We start from the raw sequence: 25,680 nt of genomic DNA on the forward strand, positions 1-25,680 counted from the left end.
AAGTTTTGGTCCTGTGGCAAGGAAGGCAGCGCGAGTATACAGGTCACAGGCTGAAGATACCAACGTTCAGCAGTTTATAAACCCTTCAGAGTGGGAGCAAAAGGACTTGTGATATCAAAGCAGGTTGTTCCCACACTGCACTTTGTTTGCAGACTGTCTTTATTAGAGTTTCAGAAAGCTTCCAAAGAATGCTTTCTTTAAAATAAAAAAGTCGGTCGTGGTTTTAACTTATAATAGCCACTGCCTAGCTTCTCAGGAACATTAAAGTTTTAGATCAACTTAACTAGGGTACAGAACCATAGCATAAGTGTGGTTTACTGCTGGAGGGGAGCACTTCACCTCTTTCCCACTCCATCTCCCAAAGCTGTGTGTTCTCGCTGCCGCCTTTGTGTCTGCAGGAGCCAAACTGATGTGTCTGAAGATGACTCTTCTCGGGGACAGCAGCAAGCTGATTTTCAGATATGCAGGTTGCCTCATGTGGTGCGCTGTCCCAGGAATGCCAGTGTCAGCACAATGGAAGGACGGGAACCACCTCTTCCAGCATGATCCTGCACGCGGGTCATCTTAGTGATTGTGAAATTATTGCCTATAGACTGCAGAGGAATATTCCTGCAGTAGTGCTCTTATTTTTTTAACTTCTTCCCAGTTTTCCTACAAGAGCATGGCTTATCAAGATCAGTTTAGAACCATGTGATACGTGTGTGTAGGAGGTGAGTCCAGGCTTAAAAGTTAGGGACTTTAAGCAGACTGTTGCCACCCAGGAAAGAGATTTTTGGGTTTATGAGATTGTTATGGAAAAACACAAGCTGAGCACTTTGTAGCAGTCAGAACCCCAGACTGAGTGTTACTAATTATTAGGAAATAATAGGGAGCAAAATAGAAGGCATTTTATACAAATAAATCGATGGCATATCTACCTCTTAAATGCTGCACGCAGCGTTTTGCTTCTTCTCTCCCCCTTCAGAAAAGATGCAGAACTGTAGCATGTGCAGGCAAGGCCACAAAGGTAATCAGTCGGGGAAGGGCTTGGATGTGAGGCTGCGTTTTTCAGACTGGGGAGGATGAGGGAGGGATAACGGTGGAAGCGTACAGAATAATTGGGAGCACCAGCGGAAACAAGCAGTTGGAAATGCAGAACAGAAGTAGCTGGGTCTCCATATGCCACTCAGTGAAGCTGGGGAACTCAGGTTGTGTCCTGCAGAGTATTGTTGGTTCTGGAAGTTTACCTGGGTTCCACATAAAACCAGAGTGGTTTTTACTTCTGGCTTTGGAAGTTCTTGGGCCACAAATTGTTGAAGACTGCAAGAGAATTCTGAGGAAGTATTGCTCCGTGCTTGCCCTGTTCTTGCGCTCTTCCCTAGGCATCTGCTGTTGTCAGAGACAGGGCACTGAACAGGATGGAGCTTTGATCAGACCTGGCATGGCCATTTCTGATCGCCTTTCTGCCTTCTTTGACTGCCTTTTTAGGACAGGGAAGGGCTGGCAGTTCATGTTCTTCATGTAAATTAGTAGGTTAAGTTGAAGACTACTATAGAAATGAGGGGTCAACTTGAATTAATTAAGAATATCTTTTATAGGAGATTGAGACCACTTCCAATATGACAGATTCAGACTAGAAACAGGAACTTAAGCAGATGTTGTTACAAGGATTCATAGAATTTGGGACGGGGTTGTATCCTACCTTATTGCAGAATAACTTCCTAGGTAGACAAGCCTCGTGCCTTAAGTTTTATTCAGAGTTTCAGCTCTGAAGGCAGGCTCTAAGGATAGGCTTATGCAAACAAGTTTTTGGGATATGTAGTAGGGTGTAATTAGCAGCAAGTTAACAAGTCTCCAGTGATAGCACACAGTTAATCTGTGTTTGTCCCTTTTTACTAGGAGTAAATTACCGCAGCGTAAAGCAACGCGATCAGACAACAGCTAGGAAACAACTAGTATGTGCTATATTGGAGCTCTAGCTTGCACTAATTAACTCTTGCCCAGTTACCTTAATTTTACAAGCCATTTAAATCCATGTTTTTAGTTGTTTTCCTTTTTTTTTTTTTAATAGTTCTAAGTTGCTCATCCTGAAATTTCCCAAGCAGGCTATACATCAGAGGCTTTTTGCAGGATTTTAGAAAAGTATTTTGTTCTCTTAAGGTAGGAAAAGTATTTTATTATGTGTGGATAGGGGAGATGCAGCGGGAAATGAATAGAATTAAACTACCTTTTCTTTGAAAAGCTTTAAAACATTCATGCTTCTGGCTGACTTCCAGTATGAGTGCTGGGGAGTTGTCCTCTTATTCTGAGGATGTGTATTTTGTTGCACTGGTGTAAATAGTCTTCCAATTTGGCCAAATAATGTTTGCAAAAATGATTTGTACGTGCTCCTTTGAGACTTACACTTCAGCATCTGAAATCTCCAGAGACTGTACAATAGGAGTGTCTCAATGTACTGCTCCTAACGCTCTGCAGGGTTTTCATGTTCTGTTTGCCATGATCCTACAACCTTAACTTGCTGCTGAAAGATCACAGCTCTACCGCTGTCACTTGTACTGTTAGCTGAAGAGCGGAGGTCTGTGGTAAGGGTTTAAAGACTCCTCTAACTAAAGGCCTCCCCATACGCATGTAGATACGATGCTGTGTGAGGAAGATCTTTTCAGCGTAGGAGCATTACAAGCTGCATTAAAAGAACATGACTGCCACATTCAAAGGCCTTATTTATTGCATGTTCAAATACTGTTCTGGAGACGGATTTCTTACTTCCCCTTGACCATTTCTGTGATGCTTGTTAGTGCAGCATCTGAATGCATGGTAAGCATTAATTTATTCATATCACAGTAATGTGAGGAAGTGTTATAAATTCATATGGAGGGGTAAGGTAAGACTGAGGATTAATGTGTCCAATAATCTTGATCCTACACGTGTTGATATTTGGGGGCACAGTTTCCTTATGCACGAAGAACATCGCTACTCTTCCATTTTCAGAATTGGATGCTTTGTATCTCTGTAAATTCAGACTTTCTACGTATGAAGATGGGGAACTGGAATATGAGGGGTCTACATGGTTTGACCAAAGAAACTTAGTGTTATGTATGAAAGCTGTAGGAGACCAGATTTATAATCCAGACCTATAGAGCTGCATTCAGCTGTCTTCCTGTGAGGCCACCTTTACTCATTTTACATGCATCTCTCTCTGCTTTTCCCCTGCTAGCTCTGTATGCTTCCCAGCCTGTCAGTTCTGTGGTGTCAGGCAAGCCAGTTAGTGCAGCATCTGAATGCACGTCATCTGATATGGCGGTGCTTAAAACGTATGACACTCCATTTTGGGAGGATGGTGACCCAGACAAAATCTGTAGCAGACTGCCATGGCAACTTTTTACAAGTTGGTGTGACATTATCTGTTATCAGAATGGCTTAGTTATAGTCGCAGTTTAGCATGGATGAAAGAAGATAGAGATGCTTGCCTCATTTGATCTCGCAGAAAGTCAAAAGTTTGCTTTGGTGAGCATGAACTAAAAAGTTCAACTGTTGAACATAATTCTGAAGTTTGGCTTTTGTTTTAAGAGCCATTTTCCTCTTGAGGAATACTCAAAAGACTAAATTGTTCTCTAGTTCAGGTGGTTCCATCAGTATTCCATCTGGTGAAGTGAAACTACTTGGAGTTCATGTAGAATACACTTTTCTTGCACACTCTTTTTGTACCAGTGCCACCAGACAGTAATGTGACAGGATCATCAAATCATAGAATGGTTTGGGTTGGAAGGGACCTTAAAAATCATCTAGTTCTAACCCCCCTGCCATGGGCAGAGACACCTTCCACCAGACCAGGTTGCTCAAAGCCCCGTCCAACCTGGCCTTGAACACTTCCAGGGATGGGACATCCACAGCTTCTCTGCGCAACCTGTGCCAGTGCCTCACCACCCTCACAGTGAAGAGTTTCTTCCTTATATCTAGTCTCAATCCATCCTCTTTCAGTTTAAAGCCATTACCCCTTGTCCTGTCACTACAGGCCCTTGTAAAAAGTCCCTCTCCAGCTTTCTTGTAGGCCCCCTTTGGGTACTGGAAGGCTGCTATAAGGTCTGCCTGGAGCCTTCTCTTCTCCAGGCTGAACAACCCCAATTCTCTCAGCCTTTCCTCACAGGAGAGGTGCTCCAGCCCTCGGATCGTCTTCGTGGCCCTCCTCTGGACCTGCTGCAACAGGTCCATGTCCTTCTTATGTTGGGGGTCCCAGAGCTGGATGCAGTGCTCCAGGTGGGGTCTCATGACAGCAGAGTAGAGGGGCAGAATCCCCTCCCTCAGCCTGCTGGTCACGCTTCTTTTGATGCAGCCCAGGATGCGGGTGGCTTTCTGGGCTGCAAGTGCACATTGTCGGGTCATGTCAAGCTTCTCATCAACCAGCACCCCCAAGTCCTTCTTCTCAGGGCTGCTCTCAATCCATTCTCTGCCCAGCCTGTATTTGGGATTGCCCTGACCTGTGTGCAGGACCTTGTACTTGGCCTTGTTGAGCTTCATGAGGTTTGCACGGGCCCACCTCTCCAGCCTGTTAGGGTCCCTCTGGATGGCATCCCTTCCCTCCAGTGTGTTGACCACACCACACAGCTTGGTGTTATCGGCAAACTTGCTGAGGGTGCACTCAATCCCACTGTCCATGTCACTGACAAAGATGTTGAACAGTGCCGGTCCCAGTACTGACCCCTGAGGAACACCACTCATCACTGGTCTCCACTTGGACGTCAAGCCGTTGACCGCAACTCCTTGAGTGCAACCATCCAGCCAATTCCTTATCTACCAAGTGGTCCATCTGTCAAATCCATGTCTCTCCAATTTAGAGACAAGGATGTCGTGTGGGACAGCGTCAGATGCTTTGCACAGGTCCAGGTAGGTGATGTCAGTTGCTCTTCCCTTATCCTCCAACACTGTAACCCTGTCATAGAAGGCCACCAAGTTTGTCAGGCACAATTTGCCCTTAGTGAAGCCATGTTGGCTGTCACCAGTCACCTCTCTGTTCTCCATGTGCCTTAGCATAGTTTTCAGGAGGATCTGCTCCATGATCTTGCTGGGCACAGAGGTGAGACTGACTGGCCTGTAGTTCCCTGGGTCTTCCTTTTTTCCCTTTTTAAAAATGGGGGTTGTGTTTTCCCTTTTCCAGTCAGTGGGAACTTCACCTGACTGTCAAGACTTCTCAAATACAATGGATAGTGGCTTACAACTTCATCCACCGGTTCCCTCGGGACCCACAGATGCATCTCATCAGGTCCCATGGACTTGTGTACCTTCAGGTTCCTTAGTCTTCCTTTTATCACCAGCGTACCTATAGAAGCTTTTCTTGTTGCCCTTGACGTCCCTGGACAGATGTAATTCTATCAGGGCTTTATTTTCCTAACCTGATCCTTGGCTGCTCAGACAGTTTCTCTGTATCCCTCCCAGGCTGCCTGTCCTTGCTTCCATCCTCTGTAGGCTTCCTTTTTGTGTTTGAGTTTGTCCAGGAGCTCTTTGTTCATCCATGGAGGCCTCCTGGTGTTTTTGCCTGGCTTCCTCTTTGTTGGGATGCATTGCTTCTGAGCTTGGAGGAGGTGATCCTTGAATATTAACCATCTTTCTTGGGCCCCTCTTCCCTCCAGGATTTTATCCCACGGTACTCTACCAAGCAGATCCCTGAAGAGGCCAAAGTCTGCTCTCCTGAAGTCCAGGGCAGTGAGCTTGCTGTGCGCCCTCCTCGGTGCCCTAAGGATCTTGAGCTCCACAATTCCATGGTCACTGCAGCCAAGGCTGCCCTTGAGCTTCGCATTCCCCACCAGCCCGTCTTTGTTGGTGAGAACAAGGTCCAGCACAGCACCTCTCCTCATTGGCTCCTCTGTCACTTGGAGAAGGAGGTTCTCATGAACACATTCCAGGAACCTCTCGGATTGCTTATGCCCTGCTGTGTTGTCCCTCCAACAGGTATCGGGGTGGCTGAAGTCTCCCATGAGGACCAGGGCTTGTGAACGCGAGGCTGCTCTTATCTGTCTATAGAGGGCATCATCTGCTCAGTCTTCCTGGTCAGGTGGCCTGTAGCAGACCCTCACTGTAATGTCACCTGTCCCTGCCCTGCCCTTAAGCCTGACCCATAAGCTCTCGGTCAGCTCCTCATCCATCCCCAGGCGGAGCTCCATGCACTCCAGCTGGTCGTTGACATGGAGGGCGACAGCCCCTCCTCATCTCCCCTGCCTGTCCTTCCTAAAGAGCCTGGACCCTTCCATTCCAACACTCCAGTCATAGGAGCAATCCCACCATGTCTCTGTGATGCCAATAAGATCATGGGCCGGCGGGTGTGTGCACGTCTAACTCCTCTTGTTTATTCCTCGTGCTATGTACGTTTGCATAGAGGCATTTAAGTTGGGCTCCTGATGAAGCTGACTTACTGGCTGGAGTGGCTGGAATTCCTTTGTCCTGCTCTTCTGGTGCTCTCCTGCTGACCTGTGATCCTTCTCCAGGCTCTGGGCATCTATTGCTGGCACTGGCATCCAACTGGTAGGAGTGCGAGGGACTGAGGTTCCCCTCCCCCGGCAACTTCAGCTTAGGATTGTTTGTTTTAGAAGGATTGTTTTGTTTGGTGTATAATAAAGGGAAGGTATCAACTTGATTTATTTATTTACTTTTAAAAGAAGATTCTCTGAAATATCCGCACAGCTGGGATTCATGTTATGTTCACCTGACAGCTAGCTCAAAGCTTAGTCATTCCTGTTTCTAATGTTCTGGAAAAGCAAATGTGAGGTACAATTAATTCCTCTGGTTTTCAAGTTTACTTTTAATCATGCTACTGAAGCAGTCTACATTTTCTTGATTCTTCTACTTATATAATTGTAGGGTGAGAAAGAAAAAAATATGTGAAAGTATGAGACCATTATGAAGCCTTTAGGTACAGTACAAGGTTTACAGATCTCTTTCTCCTCACAGAGGATGCCAGCCCCCATCAGACTGCGGGAGTTGATCCGGACCATCCGGACAGCAAGAACCCAGGCAGAAGAGCGTGAGATGATCCAAAAGGAATGTGCTGCTATCCGGTCATCCTTCCGAGAGGAAGATAACACATACCGATGCAGAAATGTGGCAAAGCTGCTGTATATGCACATGCTGGGATACCCTGCACATTTTGGACAGGTAGGTCAGCGTCCAGTGCTTGCTGTGCTATGGGCATATGCCAGTCTGCTTTGTGTGTTTTGAGCACATTGACTTGTTCAGAGCATTCCTAGCTGCACTTTTGCTGTCTGCTCTTTGGGATGTTTTGAGGTCTGTCTTCACATATGTTCTGAACCTACATTAGTTAGTTTTGACTTTGTTAGTGAGATCTGCTCTGCATATTTTGTTATGAAACTTAGGGTTAGTCTGGTTTTGCCAGACTGTCTGCTCCTCACCACCCATGTTTCTGCAGAGCAGTAGTTCTTAAACCACAGTCCAGTACATATGGATATTTCTAGGTGGGTTCAAAACAGGACTTTGGAGTTCTGTGTCTGATGGAAAAGACCAGATGCTTCAAAGGAGGTTCTACGCCCTTTTCCTTCTAAAGCAATCTATTCCAGGCAGATAAGAGCTGGTCTGTTCCCAGCAGTAAGAAATTGGTGTTCCTTATCCCCATCTTAATGAGGTGACTTGGAGAATGCTGGTACGAGTTTTCCATCCTTGGCTTATTTTTGACACAGGTAGATTGTGGGAAAAGGAGACAGGAAGATGGGAGTTCTTGATCTACAAGATGTTCTTCAAGTTGAGTGTTGGTTAGTCTTTGGGGCATAGTCTGTTTTGCTTAGAAGTCACTAAGTGTCCTGTTAGTAGTAATCTAACCTAGGCCTTCCATAAAGCTAAATAAAAAGTCAGTCAAATTGTTGTATCCCTTCGAGTAGCTTCAGCTCTTGGGAGTCTATCCATTCATGATTGGATTTACCAATCCTGACATGTCTCACGGAAACAGTAAACTCAAACCACTGAAATCAAATTCCAAATAGTCCTCATGTTAGGGGGTGAGTCTGGGCTGTGTTATTGCATATAAAGTGCATCATCTTACTTCTCCATCATTGGATTCTTCTCACATAACGAGTTGTTGCAGAAGAGCAAGTGAATTTGTGTATTATCCTGTTCTTAACACTTCACATAACCAGGCTCCCTGGTCCAAGTGCAAAACTTCCTGTCACAAAAATTAAGGCTAAGTATCTAAGAGCTGCAAGAAGAATGAAAAAAGTTACAGATAAGTGTCATCTAGAATTTCTACATTTGACCTATGTTAGGAACATGTTTAAATTTTATTTGGATTATTTTATCTTGGTACTCAAGTATTTAATCCCGTATATGGAAGATTAGACCAGATATCTAATAGTTTTTCAGTTTCTGCTTTGATCAGTAATGGTAAATTACCTCTTCACTCTCAGTGGAAGAAGGATAAAACAGATTATTCAATATCTATTATTGCTGGGGTTGCTACCTCTCAAATAGAAGCATCTATGCTGACTATTTTGGGAACAGAGTACTTCATTTGATGGCCTTGGTTCTCATGTAGTTCATCAGCTGTGCTTTCAGGAAGGTATAGGGCCTGAGGCTGAGAAGGGATTTTAACAAGTATTCGCCAAGTGAGTAAGTTGCAGATCTTTGCATGTCCTCAATGCTTAGAACTGGAAGGAATCTTTCAAAGTGGTAATGTTGTGTAGGTAGAGTATAGTTTGCGTGAGTTGGGGACCTGTTGAAGACACGCTGGTCCAGCAGTGCAGTCTTGTAGATAGACAGTCCAGCATTGTAGACAGGCAGTTTCTGGGAGTGACAGGATAAATACGCAGGAAATGCGTTTTGGTGAAAAACAGAAGAGAGCCGCAGGCTGTGTTAGACTGTCTCTCTTAAAGATGTAAGCAGACATCTGATTTCAGCTAGCAGTGTGGATGGGGTAACCAACAATAAAAGACAATTTAGAGAAGGCATCAGAAGTAGTGAATGGTTGATCTACTTCTTTCCAAGCCGGGGATCGTCAACTTTGGCCCAGGATATCTTGTACAGAAATATGAGCATCAACACCATATTTAGCCAGTGCACGCTGAGATGCACTGGTTGGCAAGCTGTCTCCTGGGCATGTGCAAAGGCCATTTTGCAAGTTTAGAAGGTGTCAGGCAGCCTGGGCAAATGATCACATAACTTTATTGTCATTATTTCTACTTGCTAAAAAAAAATCCAGTTGGAAGAGTGACTGTGTCAGTAAAAACTTGGGTAAGTTGTAGTCTGGCTATGTGCCTGTATCATATCCAGCTTTACTAATGTATGTTCCAGTACTGATGTAGCAGATTTTAATTGTTCCTTTGAATGTAATGGCTATAATGGTATCAAGATTTCTTCCACTAATTAGACCTAGCAAGAGCTTCAGCTGATCATGTTTCTCAGTATTGCTGTGCATGAAGCTAGTTTGCATGTATTTGTATTCAAGTGAAACAAGAACTCATTAGCCTTTCATGGGGTAAATTTCAATAATATCTTTCAAATTCAAAAGTACTGGAAATATATCTTACAGTGTCTGTTGCAGTCATTAGTTTCCTTCTGCTTTTTCTTAGTTGTTCGTCTTCTGCCTTTGTCGGCTCTTACACTGTAGCTTAGATGTCATCAATTCTACATTGCATTTTTGCAGAGGGTTGTATAAGAAAGTATCTTGTAAACCTGGGGAAGAGAGTTGGTTCAGAGGTGCATTATTCTCTTACAGAAAGCACTGGAAAGATAAGATGTCGATATCTAGTGTTCTGTACCTTACCCCTGGTTGATCTTGCCCATTTGTGCAAGTTCAGTTATCCTTGTGGATGACTGATCTTATTGTTCAGAGGTGTTTCTTTCTTCTAGATTTTCAGCCCCTTTAAACCTAGCAAACTGAAATTGCTTTCTTTCAAGCTTTTTCTTATCAGTGTGTCACCGTGCACTAGCTGGGTGTTCATATGTGACACCTTCTTGCATAGTTGAGTTGTATGTTCTGATGCCGTGCAGTTGTGAGAACTCGTCAGTGGCTAGGCCATAGCACTTACTTTCTCTGGCACTTCAACTTTAATTTTCTTCCCGGTATCCTGTACAACTTTACCCTCCTGATGTGCGTGTGCTTCTTGCATCTCACCTGTGTCTGTTGCCCTGTTCAAGTTTCCCTGTAGCTAGGGACCATGAAAAACTTTTCACAGCACCCTGTATTTTTGCCTGTGCATGCCCCCGTTACTTCCTTTAAAATGGATCTGTTGCAAGCTTTGTCTGACCCCTCCTCAAAACCATTGTGTATGCTTAGTTGCTGCCCCAGCTAATTTGTAAAACAGACTTATGGGATGTGTTTGTGAGGGATAGGTCTCTTACCTGTTTTGAGAAGCCATTTCTGCTACTTCCTGTCGGAAAGTAGAGATTGATTATGCTTGGTTAGTTACCTGGTAGAGAAAAATATTGCAGTGCGTAGTAATGTCAGGATATCTCTGCCATTGATGTCTCTTTTTGCAGTAAGAAAGTGTTAAGTTGAAAAATGGGTTAGCAATTAAATTTTTAATCAGCTGAAGGCAAGTGGCAGCTACGCATGTTATCTTAGGGATGTCCCTTATGCTGTTGAACACAGTTGACCTTTCTACGTGGTGAAAGGGAAGCTCGTAGTGGCTACAATGCATATGATTTTAGTCAAACTTCAGGTGTTCAAACAGAGATTATGGAGCAGGACAAAAACTTAACTCTCTCTGTATCTAAGGTTTACCTAGCTAGCAAGTTAGTTACGGATCATAATAAACAAAAACTGGTTTTGACAGCTTAACTTACAGAGCATTGGTCCTCCCTTTGGTAGGTAGATGGACCCATTTAAGCCTGGTTCAGAAGTATCCAGTGCATATCAAACATGACACATGATCTAGATTTCCAGATCTTTACTATTTTGTTTTTAATGATGGATCTCTTCTCTCTATAAATATGTTACCTTTTACTTTTGTGATCTGACATAAATGCACATATCTGGTGTATCTGAAGTCATGGAAGGCCAACAGTGTCTGGCTACTTCAAGATGCAGGAGCTGCTAATGACTTTCCTGATGGCTTGCTGGGAGCTCTGGGCAGGTCATTTCACCTTTCTTTTTCCACATCACCAAAATGGGAATAAAATATACTTTTAAAAATGCATTCTGAGAGACCTAAATGAGTAAACATCAAAACTCAAACTGTTTCTCCTCTAGCTAAGTAGTTTAAGCTAATTCTGTCTTTTTTTTTTTTCTTTTTTTTTCCTTTTTTTTTTCCAGTTGGAGTGCCTCAAGCTCATTGCCTCTCAGAAATTCACAGACAAGCGCATTGGGTATTTAGGTGCCATGTTGCTGCTGGATGAGAGACAGGATGTCCATCTTCTTATGACCAATTGCATCAAGAAGTAAGGGTACCACCTCTCTCTCCATCAACACATGCTTTGAGGTTTCAGGATATGAAAGTACACTCCTGACAGTGATATTTTGAGTGCTTTATTTTTTTTTTTTCCCTTGTGTTAGAAAATGGGTATCTTCAATTTGTTGTATGCTGTTGACTGTACAAGACTGTTCTAGTATTGTACTGTATTGGATGATCCTGTCTGGCTTCCTTAGAGGGAAGAGACTATAAAATTGCATTGGTCCTGAAGAGGTGTATGTGGCAAAGAACACTTCATGTAACTACTGTTACAGAGTGATAGTACATGTTTCTGGACGTCATGTTAAGATAAATAAAATCAGGAGGATGAAATGACCACAGTAAGCTGCTCAGCCAGTGCAGAAGACCTCTAATTGTTGTAAAGAACTCTTATCCATTTCTGTAAATTAGTTATCTTCCAGCCTGCAGTAGGAAAGAGCCAGGCGAGCAGTAATGCAGCATCAATAAAGGTCCGTGCACCTTTTAAATGTGATTGAATCAGGATGTTTTTATAACACTGTTAAAACTTTATAGGCTGAACTGGCCATCACATGTCACAGTCATATATATTGCTGCAGCCATGTTGTCCTGTGTTTGTTTACTTGCCTTCTTCTGACGAGCTCTGAAGAGTCGTCTGACTTAAAGGATGAAGGCTGTGTATCTTGCTTTCTTTTCAAGGTTGGCCTAATGGTCCTGATGAATGGTTTTCCTTGGAAGCAAGGCAGCAACTTGGGATGTGTGGTCTGCTTGGCATCCTGCTGAAATCAGACAAGAGAGGATGGGAAACAATCTTTTTTTATTATTACTTTTTTTTTCTCAGCAAAATGCTGTTAAACTGGGACGGGTTTACATTTAGTTTAGTAGCTGATGATTGGTGCATTTCCAGTAACACTCCTTTTCAAGATGGATGGGAGCAGGAGTGGAACAACTGGGTTCTAGTTGATTTATCCAAATGCCTGCTTGGTTGTGTGTGGTTTATCTGTTTTTATTATTATTTACTTTTAGAATATAAGCCTCCCAGATATTAGCAAGTAAATTATTGATCTTCAGTTAGACTGTGGCCTCAAAGTGCTTGGAAAGAAACTTGACAAAACTGCAGGCCTGAGGATCTGCTAACTTTGGACCTGGTGTCCAGGAGAGAAGAGACATTTGGCTCAAGATTTTTCATTGAAATGTCATACCTGTGAGGCACTTCCATTAGAACCGGGCTGCTACGTTAACACTTCTTTTGAGTGTTTATGCTAAAATGAATTTGTGTGGCAAGGGTGTAGTGAGTTTGAACTGGAAATGGGTCAGACTGAAAGCTGAGCAAAACTGGTGGACAGCTTCCCACCATCTCAGTGGGTTGTTTATTGCTTTCTCCTTTGGCTTCTGTATCTACTGCTTTGTCTTGCTTTTATCTAGATGTTAAGGTATTTGATTTATGGCATTGTCTTTTATTATCTTATAGCAAGACCTAGATTTTTGATACAAAAAAGCGAGCACCCTTGTAAAGCACATACTTGCTATACACACAGCTTTATATAGCTGCCAAAAATTTGTTAAAGGAAGGAAACAAAAAACCAACCCATTTATTAGTGGCATGTGCTGTCTGTTCCTTCGTCTGCATGTTGCCATAGCTGCTTGATGTTACAACCAGAATATTGTCTCTTGCTTTTCTGCATGTTGTGCGCATTTGGTTACGTACCACTCGTTTCCCCTGCTCTCCCATCACGCAGTCCCTTGCCTCCTAAACCAGCTCCCCTTGCCTCCTAAACCAGGAACCATATTTTTTTATGTTCTTGAACATTGAATCCTGGATACTGTGGTGACATGAGTACCAAGTAGTCTGATGGAAAAGCAGTGTAGAAATCAGTTTTAAAGGCTGTTGGAATTGCCATGTGGAATATGTGTGACGTTGGTAGCTGGCCTCATGAATAGCATCTACTGTTAAGTGGTTTAACTTCCTACTAACTTTCGCAACTTCCTTAGGCATATGAATATGATTGCTAAAAAAAGTTTCTGTATGGATTATTTTCAAGGTGTGTGAGTGGCGGGGTTTGTGGCTTTTACTCAGGATAGACGGTATTTTTACATAGATTTTTGTATGCTGTTTCGTTTGTAAATGCAAAAGCTAAATCCTATCCTAGAACATGTTTAAACTAGGACAACCCACAGAGTCACTGCAGGATTGTACTTCATGTTAGGTTCTTTTCTGCATGCAAGTTCCAAAATACAACATTTTGTCTTTACTTTAGAAGTTTAATGGAATTTTGCGTAGTCTTCCCCCTTCTCAGCTCAATCCCTAGACACCCACGTAATAGGTTCAACCAAGTATTTTATCTTTATAATTGAGGATTCCAAGTAGAAGTATCACAAACCCTGTGGTACATGCACTCAAAGCTGCTGTTGCTCCTAAGTCATGCTCCCAAATAGCTGAGAATCTGGAGAGTTCTTCTGGGCCACATGTGCAGCTGTTTAGATGACTGTAGATATAGATGCCTTTTCTTGTGTGTTCAGGTTCTCTGTGTGCATGCTGATTGGCTTTTTTTTGTTCTCCTTTACAGTGACCTTAATCACAGCACGCAATATGTGCAGGGGCTGGCACTCTGCACTCTTGGCTGCATGGGCTCCTCAGAAATGTGCAGAGACCTTGCAGGAGAGGTGGAAAAGCTCCTCAAAACTTCCAACTCCTATCTTAGGAAGAAGGTACTTCAGGGAACTTTTGAATACTTTGTTATGGATTAAAACTCAAGATTGATCGGATACCTTGCTAATATCTGGAATACTGGATGGCTTGGATCACACTGGCTGAGCGTTGTCCCAGTGTGCAAGACAGATAGAGGTCAAAATTCCTTGTCTGTCTATAGCAGGAATGTGTGTAAGCCTCTAAAAGACAAGCCTCCCACAGGTGAGGCAGTTGTTTCTAATTAGATGCTCTCTACCTTAAGGTTATCGATGGTAATGTGAACGCCTGCCCATTCACAGACACTAACCCCAAAACTTCTAGTTATCAGTTTTATTTCTGTATCTTCTCAGATAAGTCCAGAGAAACTTCGATCATTAACAGTGCAGGCTGATACCTGAAGATTTGAACCTATTTGATCTCTTCTGTTGATGATGATGATGGTAGTATGTGGGATAGAAAGGTTAAGGGCTTGAAACGGGCAAGCAATTACAAATTGTCTCGTTTCCATAGCAAGTGTGCCGTAGCATCTGCAAAGTGTAATCACCCTTGTTCTTTTAAATTTATTTCATTGTTAAGTCTTGGGGAGGGTGGGAAGCAGTGAGATTTAGGAAGAGATGCATTACTACTTTCTCTAGTGCTGGATCTAGAGAGAGATTGGAGAGAAAGCAATGTTAGGAGGTATTGCTGTATTCTGGGAGGAGGCCCTCAGTGCACTTGATTCTCAAGCAGCTGCAAAGAATAGTGTCTCTTGTTGCTTCTGCACCCTAGAAGAAGTAGGCAATTTTTTTGCAGTATACTTTTGTTTTTCATAGGGACCACCAACTGCAGGAGGAAGTTATTTTGTGGGGAAGGAGATGATATTCAAGGGAAAGAAAATGAGCCATAAATTTGACATAAATTTCATTAATTGCTTCCAATGCATTATCCCCTCCCTAGCAACAGGAAGACAGGCTGAAGTAGCCCTATTAAAGGCAGAGCTGCTTTGCAGTTACTACCGCTTCTGAAGTGAATAATGTAAAAATGAACCATTGCTAGTGGGAGTATTACTTTGTAGCTCAGTGCCTTTTTCCCCCCCCCCCCCCCTTTCCCTCCTCACTCGTGGTGGTTTTATTGAACTCTTCTCTGTGATGCTGTTTAGTATCACTTGTAGCAGAGAGATAGAAAAATGTACCATAAACTTTCTAGGCCTTTGTATATCATGAAATTTGTGATAGTTCCCACTGTGTTAGATGTTCTCAAAACATGTATCATTGTCATTACAGTATGTACTAACAGGCCTGTTTTTCCTATACAGGCAGCATTGTGCGCTGTTCATGTCATTAGAAAGGTGCCTGAACTCATGGAGATGTTCCTGCCAGCCACCAAAAACTTGCTGAATGAGAAGAACCATGGTAATATCCAAGACGCTACTTAGCAAGGCTATGCCGTTCTTTACAGGATGGCACACTTGCTACCTAAGCCTTTTGTTTGGAAGGAACTTCTGAGGTGTATTTGTATGATTTGCTTCTTCCCGTGTCTATGCAGTGAAAGCAGGTGTCATTCAGAAGGAAGGGATGTGTATGACTGCTAGTCAGCAGGAATTTTACATGGCATAGGTGGCAAAAGGAACTCTTTCACTGTTTTTTTCCATACACTTCAGAGTGGGTAGAATGGGAAAGTTTATGACTTTTATCCAATACACTGCCCAAAGGGACTCTAAAGTACACTTTTTAGGGGTTTTTTTTGTCTTCCATTAGCATAGCACTATAGGATTCTCTGACATCATTTTAGCAGGCGTTCCCAGGACTGAGATACCTCCATCACTATCAGGCAAGAGTCTTTCTTCAGTGCTGTTTTTCATCAGAACTACATCATAAAACAGATTCTCACTTTAATGGTCTTTTGCAAGATTATTCTGTTTTAATGCATTTCCTTGCACAAGTGCTTCTAGAAAATTATTTAACGGTAAATACTAATGTTAACACCTTGACTAATTTGTATCAAGCCTAGTGCTCACTTCCTAAAGTCTTAGTCCTGTGGCACATCTGCAATGAGCATGTGTCTTAAGAAAACACATGGGTGTACTAGGAGTTCTACAGTAGGTGTTTGCAGTGCTGAAAACCCATTACAGGGAGAAGTTCTGTCTCAATACAGGGTAACTGTAAGTGCCAACAGTACTAACAGGCCACAGTAACTTCCTGAGAAGCTGTTGTTTCTGGGAGTTTTTTTCGTGTGGGGTTTTTTGTTTGTTTGTTTGGTTGGTTGGTTGGTGTTTGTTTTTTTTTTTTCCTCCTGCATGTGTTGTAAACCTTTGAGGTACAGGACAGTTTGCGGGTGGAATGTCGTTCGTGTGTGTGGAGCTAGTATACCCTGATGCAAAACGTGATGAGCAGAACATTTAGATCAGGTACTACTTCAAACAGGCAGTGATCTGTAAGAGTCTTTGTCAGTAAGTGATGCCTACATGATCCAACTTGGTAGCGTGAGATCCTCTGTCTTACGCAACCCTGAAAAGCTGAGAGCTGTTCTGTTCCCTCTTTAAAGATGGGAACGCTCCTCTTCAAGTCTTGGCCAAGCAGAGAATTGAGTCTAGGTTCACCTGGATTCAAGAACCAGATCATCCTTTCTGCTTTCCTCATCCTTAAAAATCATCTCCTTTCCAGCAGTCTTAGCCATGGGCTTTGTGTTGAGCTTTCTCTGAAGCAGAATATATATGAAACCCTCTCAGCAGCCTCTTGGGAGGTCTCAGTGACAAGTAAGCAGTGTCAGCATTAAGAAAGCTGTGACACAAGCTTTACAGATAGATATTTATGTACTTCAAAACAGATTTTGGATAGAACCTGCAATAGGTTGGAAAGCTGCATAGCTTGTGGAATATAAATGTCATCTCTGTAGAAAACATTGCTTGTTAAGCAGGCTTCTGGTCTCTTTCTGAGTCAGGAGCTCTCCAGTACAGACGTAACAGCTACAGAAAATTAACTGAAAAAGCATCTGAGAAGGATTGCTGTGTTACAGCTGAATGCAGATGTAAAATAATGCTTGTTGCTGAAGTTTTGTGCTTTACAAGGTTATATCTCACTAACAAGTTATCTGGCATTGACAGCTAGTTGAATGGTTTGTAGCTGACATGCCTTTACTAGCTGTTTTCAGAGACTTTGGCTGGGTTTTGTTAAGGCAGGGCACACAGCAGCTGGCTGCCAATGCGCAGACACTGGCTTTACCAAGCAGTCTACTATAGTCTTTCTCTAGACTGAGCTCTGAGACCTTCTGAGGAAGGTCCAATTCAGGTCACATAAGGTTGGCTAGGTACCCAAATCGGAAGAGAAAATCAGGAAGCGTGATGAACCCAACACCTGCAATGCAATTAATACACATTGTCCTTCTAAAGTCTTATGTTTGTATGGAATCATAGAATCGTAGAATGGGTTGGGTTGGAAGGGACCTTAGAGATCATCTAGTCCAACTATGCCTGTTACCATCTGACTGTGTATTTAGTATGCATGGTTCTGCAGACAAAGTCCAGTTTCTCTCCTCCTTTGGCCTTTAGTTGCAGCTTTAAGACACGAGCACATTGCTATCTGCTTTCCCTTGGGCACAGCTGCAAGTGCAAATATATTTTGGGGTAGATATGTTGGACTTGAGGGATTTTTTTTTTTATGATTTCCTGTTGTTTCCTTCTGATCTTTGTCACATGCCTAGAGCCAATGAAATTATGTTAAATGTAGATACTTTTTTCTCCCCCCCTCACCTTTAGGTGTTCTTCACACATCAGTTGTCCTCCTCACAGAGATGTGTGAGAGAAGCCCAGACATGCTTGCACACTTTAGAAAGGTAAGCGTGAACTGGTAATATTGCAGAGTTAATATTCATGGCTTTGTTTGTGGTGGGTTGGGGTTTTTTTGCTTTTGGCGGGGAGGTTTTGTTGTGTTTTTTTACCTATGCGTCCTCTTAGTCTCCCTAGTGAAAGCAGCGTGCACATCTTTTATTAAAATCCTTACAACTATTTGGGTGAAGAATTTAATGATACTGTCTGCTTGTTATCAACATTTTAAAAAAAATATAAATTTGGGAATTTTCTGTGTATCTAGCCCTAATCTCCTTCAATAAGTGGGTAAGTTACAGAACATCAGTCTTAAGACTGTGCAGTATGAAACTCATCCTAAAGTTAGATTTAAAGCGTCCACTTCGATGTTCCCTTAGTGTTTTTTCCACTCTTTGTAGCTAGTTGCATAGTGACATTGGGATCACGAGTGTATTAAACATAAAGAGGCAAAGATGAAAAACTGAGGCTTATACCGACATGCCATAACCACAGCTGCACAATTTTATAAGCGCAGCTCAAAAATACCAATGGAAGTTAGATAGATACTTCATCGCTGGTGCATGCTGTATGACATCATTTTCCATTGTAACATAAGGGTTTGAGAGTCAATGTCAGTCTTCCTCCTCTGGTTAGGAATGTTTGCTTTCCTCTCCCCGCCCCACCGCTCCCCCCCCAAACTTCCTTACGCTGTTTGCTCTAACTTGCTGGGCAGTGTTACTGCCAAATGAAAGACTACCAATAGAAGGGCATGTGAAAATTGCATTGATTATGTCATTCTGACTTCTTGGTCAAAGGAGGAGAAATTGAACAAAGCTGGTAGAACAGAACTGGCCATTTGCTCCTCTGAAAAGTCTTAAAGGTGCTTATTTATTTGCATGCCCAGTTTACTGTTCTTCCTTCGCTTGTCTGTATCATTAGGGATTTCAAACAGTACATCCTTTGGTGCATTTTGGCATGCATCTTCCCTTGCCCTGATTGTACATGTCAAAGCAGGAATGAAAGTGGGACTGGGGTCATCTTGAAGGTAGCCATCCCTGCTCCTAACTGCTCAGTTAAGATGATAGTCGTGGGAAAAGAGAGAAGAGCTGAGCCCACAAAATTTGGGTACTAGGTGCATTCTTTTCTAGCTATGTCTTGTAGTTGTTTATGCTGTGAATGGTATAACATCGATCTGTCCCTAATGCCGGCTTCGTCTGTTTTGTCCCTTTTGTTTGTTTGGAATCCTGCTGTGTGTTAGAATGAAAAGGTAAGAGTTAATTCTTCTAGATGGTGCATGCTTGCATTGAATCTGTAGATGTTTGCCTCTTGTGAGGCAGCGCCTCTTAATGCCACATTTGTGATTGATGCCACATGCTTAGATCAATTGTACTTGTCTAATGCTTTTTGTGTGCTGGTCTGGTCTTGTCACTAAACCTCTATACCCATGGCAGCCCTGAATCTCAGTTGTGGCCTTGTCCAAACAGGAGCCTGCTTTCCTCAAGTGCTCTCTCATTTGAGGAATGCTTTAGGGAATTTTGTTGACTTACGCAAACTGTAGCCCTGGGCTTTCTTCTTATCACAAACTGGGCTTTGTGTTTTGCCTGAATCATGGGGCAACTTCGGGTGATTCCCAGGAGGGAGCAGGAGAGACAGTTACTTCGCCGCCTGTAAGTGGGCTTACTGTGCTGCAAGGAGCTACTGAGTACAGCTGCATTGCTGATATTTTTCATGGGTGTAATTAGACTACAGAAGATGGGGGGGGTGGCCCTCAACCGATCTCCATGGCTGTAATGTTTCCCTTTGTTTGTCCTGTCCTCAGTCCTGATAACTCTTGCATGTTAGAAGGCAAAGAAAAATGCTAATCAGGGTTCCAGGAATGCTCCAGCAGGTCACTCCACTTTGTTACTCTGTCTTGAGGGAAGATGTCGCAGCATCCTTTGGTTTCCTCTTTAAGGCAGATGAAAGGAAATTCATGGTTCCTCTTGTTTCTGTGTTTTATGAAATGCACGTTTTCAGAGGAGTATGTAATTGCTGAAGAGCGAAGGTAGGAATAAAAAGAGATGATAGGGAAACTCAGCTGGTTTTCTTCTTGTGCTGTACCACAAACGTACAGGACTTTAGTCCAGAAAACATTGCCTGTTTAGTATGCCCATGTGCAGCTGTTGTGCTCTATAAGTCACACGTTGCTTTTGGCACCTTCTGCTACTGTCCTGAATCTGAAGCACCATCTTGATTTGATGTTGTCAGAAGTGGCAACTTTACTATAAGCAATCTCTGATCTGGTAAAAATTTCATGTGAGTGCAATCCCTGACTCATAGTAGGCATACACGAATGCAGGAGCAGCCCATCTCAAGGATGGGAAAATTTGTTAAGGGTGAATTGTTGGAAGGGTTTTGTAGAGAACATTTTGATAAACTGTAATTGTCATGCATGGAGTTGAGAGAAAGAATGATGCTGTCCTGGTGCTAGCCATGCTTCAGGAATGAAAAATCCACTTAGTGCAGCCACTGTAACACCTCTGTCTAGTTTGTCACCTCATCTCCAGCTAGCGTCTGGATTACTTTAATAGTACCAGCACCGAGTGGGATAGAAGAAACTTTCTGTGGAAGTAATAAAGCTTGTAGAGATCTACAACTCTACGTCATCCACCAGGAGTGTTTTCTCTTACAGTTCAATGAAAATTAGTCCAGTTTCTGTCTTTCAACCTTAAGATTTTTCATAGGATGTGTTGGAAATGAGCTTCCATTTCATCCCTGAGACTATTTTGTTACTCATAGCTGCTGTGAAGGTTTTTGGAGATAAATAGTAAGTTTTTTATAGCTTATCTGCTTTAATGATTGGCTTATTTGCCACGTTCTGCCCTAAACTGATTGATTACTTGCTCTGCACATGTGAGATACTATGGAGAAATTCTCTTACGGTCCCTCAGAGTTGCCCTGACAGATGAAGTGCATCGCTAGAGATGCCTAAGATGGAGATGGAGGGAGTTAAACCAAACTTTTGCAAATAGGTAGCATTTCTTCAAAGCTGTGCACAAGTCTTGAAGGATAGTTCCTATGGGTAGATGTCTACTGGGAGACCAGTGCCATCAACATCTGAGGAATCTGAACTGCTTCTGAAAGTTTTTTAGCCTGTACAGTTGGAAAGAAACTTTAAAATATGAACAGTGTAAGTTGATATGGTTTTGTGCTCCCGAATCTGGCATAGTAGCAGTGCTTCCATCAGTTTCTCTGCTATTATGCAGAACCCTTCTAACAGCAGCGAAGCAAAGAATTTTGGTCAGTTTAGTTTGGCTGCTCTTGCTGAGAAGTTTGGGATGAAGAGGAGGAGAGCTCTGGGGCCGCTTGCAGGGAAGAAGTTGTCTAACAATCGAGCCCTGGGTGAAGGCTGGAGGGAAACCCATTCTCCACCCTATTTGGAAACTCTTGAAGGGAACGCAGATCACAAAGCTTTTCTTCCTACAAGATAAGTTGGATGCAGTGTCAAACTTGAAGGAATTCTTAATAATTTAATCATAGCAGTTTAATCATTAGTAATTTAATCATAGCAATTCTTAATAATTTAATCATAATCATACTTGAAAAGATCAAAATGCTTGGCTATGCCTGATACTTCCATGGAGATGTATGCTAAAAACGAGTCAGGAGCTAATGTAAAGCCCCCAAGTGAAGTCCTGGAATTATACCATTTTAATAGTCCCAGCACATCCCCTTTTCATGAAGAGAGGAATTTAAGCTCGTATTTCCTCTCAGGTCTCGACGGCCAAGCTCTGGTAGGTACAATGTGGTGCTCGGGTCCCAGCCTAACTGCTTCTAGTTGTGCCCTGGCTAAGCTGTAAGCATTCATATAACATCAGCTCTAGATGTGCAGGTTGAATGTTGTGGAAGAATCCGTAGACTGACTTGCTTTCAAATACAAGATTTGTTCTTGGACCTGTACTTCAAAGCTGTGGGGGCAGGGGAGGAACAACACCCTAACAGGACAACTCTCTTCTTCACAGCTTGTTCCCCAATTAGTTCGTATTCTGAAGAACCTTATCATGTCTGGATATTCACCAGAGCATGATGTGTCTGGGATCAGTGACCCCTTTTTGCAGGTAAGAACTCATGCAAACAATGATTGATAGCTTTAATTCTAGTACTGTGTTTTGAGACTTAGGTGTGATGAGGTGGTTACCTCAGGGCAGCTGTGTCGATTGTAAGATTTTGTGTCTTTGTTAGAGCTGATTGTCCAAATGCTCTTCATCTACCTTAGTGAAAGACACCTGCCTTAGTTTAACAGCAGTTGTAGTGCCTTCTCATATTATGTGGAGCTGTGACAAAAGGGAGAAGCAGCAGCACGTGTTGGTCTTGCAAGGCTGTGCCTGGTGGGTAGTGGGGGTACTCTTAACAGTTCTAGCTAGTGGGAAGAAAATGAGCATGGCATAAGCCTGTTCTTGTTGGTAAAGGTCTTATTAAGGATAAGCATTTTGCTTAGGAACGGAAATCAGCAGCTTGTTTTGCTTCTTTGCCACTCCTCAGGAGGTGTACTGGGCGTTTCATGGCCCCCATGTAAAACACTGCCATCCAATGAGATTTTCTTTGCTTTATTTTGTCAAATAGGTACGAATCCTGCGGTTACTAAGAATTTTAGGGCGAAATGATGACGATTCTAGTGAAGCAATGAATGATATACTTGCACAGGTGAGGTCTGCAATGTTGATGAGCAAATTAAACTTTCTCTTTTGGTTTCTTAATAATTTGCATTCAGCAGCACTGGTGAGGATACAGCGGGTTGCTGTGCTGGGTTGAATTTCTCTGCACGAGACACATCTTCATAGGTGTGATGCTTGTTTGCTAGGGATTGCTTAGTTTCACTGCCTGTTCTGTGGAACAGCACAAAGGGGGATCTGTTTTGGATGTGTTGGAGTCACTTACTTTGTTTCTTTTCTCCAGGTTGCCACTAATACAGAAACAAGTAAAAATGTGGGAAATGCCATTCTCTATGAAACTGTGCTGACTATTATGGACATAAAGTCTGAGAGTGGACTGAGAGTAAGTTGCCTTTGCTATGGCCTTTTTTTTACCCCCGCTAGGCTTGTAGTAGAGTAATTTGCGTAGAGGGCATGAAGCAAAGTCGTTTCACCCAAACGTAGCTCCGCAGTTAGCTCTAGATAAGACTGTAGCCTCTTCAGAAAGTGGTGCTTGTGGTTTTTTAAAAATAACAAAAATAAAAAAGCAACACTTCCTGCAGACTGTGTTCCCTTGAGCGCAGGAGAGAGCCTGTGCTGTGTTTGTCTTAGCTTTTCCTCTGCTTAGTCAGCTTCTGGCCAAGAACCACAATGGTAGCTTTGACTTGTAGCCTTTAAAATCATCTTGAAACAGTGAAGATGACCAGCAGCCTTTTTTGATCACTGACCTTCCCTAACTCTTTCTGCAGGTGTTAGCCATTAACATCCTAGGCCGTTTCTTGTTAAACAACGACAAAAATATTAGGTAAGTTGTATGAAGTGTGTTTTGGCAACACCCAGTTTAAAATGTGTGAGAAGCAATTACACAAAGACTATGCTGAAGTAGAGCTTTCCAGGAGACCATATTGGGAAGTACTGTTGTTGGGGTTAGTATGACTGTCTAGCTTTCTTCTTTCTTGATGCATTCTTTTCTCTGAAATCTTAACTGTGGCCCTGCCCATCTTAGTTGATGAGTCTGGGTGTATAATCTAATTCTTAACATGGGATTTCTTAATCTAGTCCAGTGTTTTTTCCAATAACCTGTGAATCTCCTGTCTTGTCACCACAGACCAGTTGGGACATTCAAATCAGAGTTGGCATTGGAGATCTGGCAAATTAGGCAAAGACCGTGGGGTTTTTTTTTCTGATTGCGTGCTGTTGGCAACAAGGAAGTTGTGCTTTGGTCACTACGAATCTGAACGTGGAATTGCTGCAACTGCTGTACTTAGGTCCCATTTCTAGGTATTTTGATTCCAAATCATGGTATAGGTAGAAGACTCTAGCCTTGGGAATTGCAACTCACGCTAATTTGAGTGTATGATCTGTGGAGGTGTAATCTTTAATTGTCTTGTCTTTTCAAAATCTTTGTGAAGACTGGACAACTGACATGAGCCCAGGAATTGGGACAGGTGCTTGTCCAGGCAGCAGGATGTTGTCAGGCATGTTACAGTTTAGTATGGTAACTCACTTCTGAAGATAGACCAGGCAGTCCCCTGGAAGACTTCCATTCGATAATGAGTACAAGAAAACCCTGTTCTGTTGCAAAATAAGACTAAGTTTTGGGGGGTGTGAGTGTCTGTGCATAGAAATTAAATGCCTACTGTCAACTATTTATTACTGTATGTCCTTATCCCAGATATGTAGCTTTGACGTCATTGTTGAAAACTGTGCAGACAGACCATAATGCAGTACAGCGGCATAGAAGCACTATTGTGGACTGCCTGAAGGATCTGGATGTCTCCATTAAAAGGTAATTGAAGTATCAGTGAAATAGACTCTCAAGGTTGACAGCCTATGGCAAGTGAGCAGGGCACAGGGGAAAATGACAGTCATCTTGGGGGTCTGTCAGGGAGACTAGTATGGTTCATACTTCAAAGAAGGTAATGAAGATGTGCAGCCACCTTCTTTGGGAAGCTGCTTTTACATTTTATTCATCTTGGATTGGAAAAAAAAGATTTTTTTTTTTTTTTTTTTTTCCTGTTTGCCTGAATTTTTCCAAAATGGAGTCAATGGAGATCAGATTGTGTGCTCACAACAAGATGGAAAGCCTCCATAAAGTATGATCCTAATCAAAGCTACTCTGACATGCTCTGTATTGCTTTTCTTTCCCAGACAAACAGGCAGAGCTATGTTGTCTTGAAGCAGTGTTAAGCCATACGAATAATGTATTCTAGATTAAATTTGATTAGGCAGTGGTAGAATTCAGACTTACTTGATTGTTCAAATAATTTGCTTACAAACCATGTCCTGTTACGCATTCTTGGTGTTCATTTGTCATTTGAATAGCGGTATGTCGATACTTCTCTGGGCAGTGGGAGAGCTTGCAACCTTACTTCTCGCTATAGGAAGACTTTTTTTCAGATACTCAGGCTAAACTTCTTCCTCTGTTTCTTCTCATTTCTTCAGTTGTTTCTTTTACTCATGATAGTAACTTTCTCCTGTTTCTGTCAGACACTCATAGATACTCTTGAATTGTTTGATCTCACTTTTGCCCAACCTGTATGGAATGCTGCTCTTCTAAATTGAGTCCTTCAGCCTGTTGATTGCTTGCTCTTTCTTTCAGAGCTCTCTTCCTCATCGTTGTTATTCTTATAACTGGTGGTCAGAGCTCAGTGCAGCATGTGACATGTCAGTGATGGGGACAGCTGCATCCCTGTTGCTTCTTGCAGAATCTGCCTGCTGCAGGCCAGAACTTAATTCAGCTCTCGTCACATCATGAATATACTTTCAAAATTGCTTAGCCTGTTTTTTCCATGTAGTCAAACCGATTAGATACGTCATAGATCCTCGTTCTGATAGGCATTCTTCAAATTTATGCCCATCTTTGAATCAGATCTTGATTTTTAACAGTCTAATATGTACAGAATAGGAAAGAAATTGGATCTGTCTCGCTTCTGAAACTTAGTTTTAACTGTTATGTAATGGGTATCATGTAATCTATTTTTACAGTTGCAATCTATCCCAAAACACAAATTTGTATTTCTATGCTGAGCAAGTCAGGCTGCTGTTGCTGTTCAGTGCCGGAGCCAGCATGCGGCTACGTTGTGGAATAGCAAAGCCCCATCTAGGTTTTGGATAGAAGGCAATAAAAGCATTTTATTGGTGCCCGCTAGGAAAACATAGGTATGCTGCAAACAACAGAGCTTCATGTCTGAGTGC

At 42.6% G+C, this 25,680-nt stretch overlaps 1 protein-coding gene across 5 annotated transcripts in view; it reads left to right on the forward strand.

Annotated features, from left to right (window-relative positions):
• The window catches only part of AP1G1 (adaptor related protein complex 1 subunit gamma 1), a 54,063-nt gene that overhangs the window by 10,784 nt on the left and 17,599 nt on the right, over positions 1 to 25,680 (forward strand). For 3 of the 5 annotated variants that reach the window (XM_082319696.1, XM_082319694.1, XM_082319695.1), the window contains exons 2-11: positions 6,919 to 7,122; positions 11,228 to 11,352; positions 13,910 to 14,051; positions 15,326 to 15,422; positions 17,765 to 17,841; positions 21,814 to 21,909; positions 22,415 to 22,495; positions 22,748 to 22,846; positions 23,232 to 23,287; positions 24,158 to 24,271. In XM_082319696.1, the coding sequence (XP_082175822.1) occupies positions 6,922 to 7,122; positions 11,228 to 11,352; positions 13,910 to 14,051; positions 15,326 to 15,422; positions 17,765 to 17,841; positions 21,814 to 21,909; positions 22,415 to 22,495; positions 22,748 to 22,846; positions 23,232 to 23,287; positions 24,158 to 24,271 (1,088 nt within the window). In that variant the 5' untranslated portion in view covers positions 6,919 to 6,921. Of the gene's footprint in view, positions 1 to 364; positions 711 to 4,797; positions 4,861 to 5,603; positions 5,923 to 6,346; positions 6,493 to 6,918; positions 7,123 to 11,227; positions 11,353 to 13,909; positions 14,052 to 15,325; positions 15,423 to 17,764; positions 17,842 to 21,813; positions 21,910 to 22,414; positions 22,496 to 22,747; positions 22,847 to 23,231; positions 23,288 to 24,157; positions 24,272 to 25,680 lie in introns of those variants that run through there. The other 2 variants (XM_082319692.1, XM_082319693.1) reach the window with 2 other exon arrangements.

The sequence above is a fragment of the Platalea leucorodia genome, assembly GCF_965183815.1.
Source record: "Platalea leucorodia genome assembly, chromosome: 8".
In the NCBI taxonomy this organism is placed as follows: domain Eukaryota; kingdom Metazoa; phylum Chordata; class Aves; order Pelecaniformes; family Threskiornithidae; genus Platalea; species Platalea leucorodia.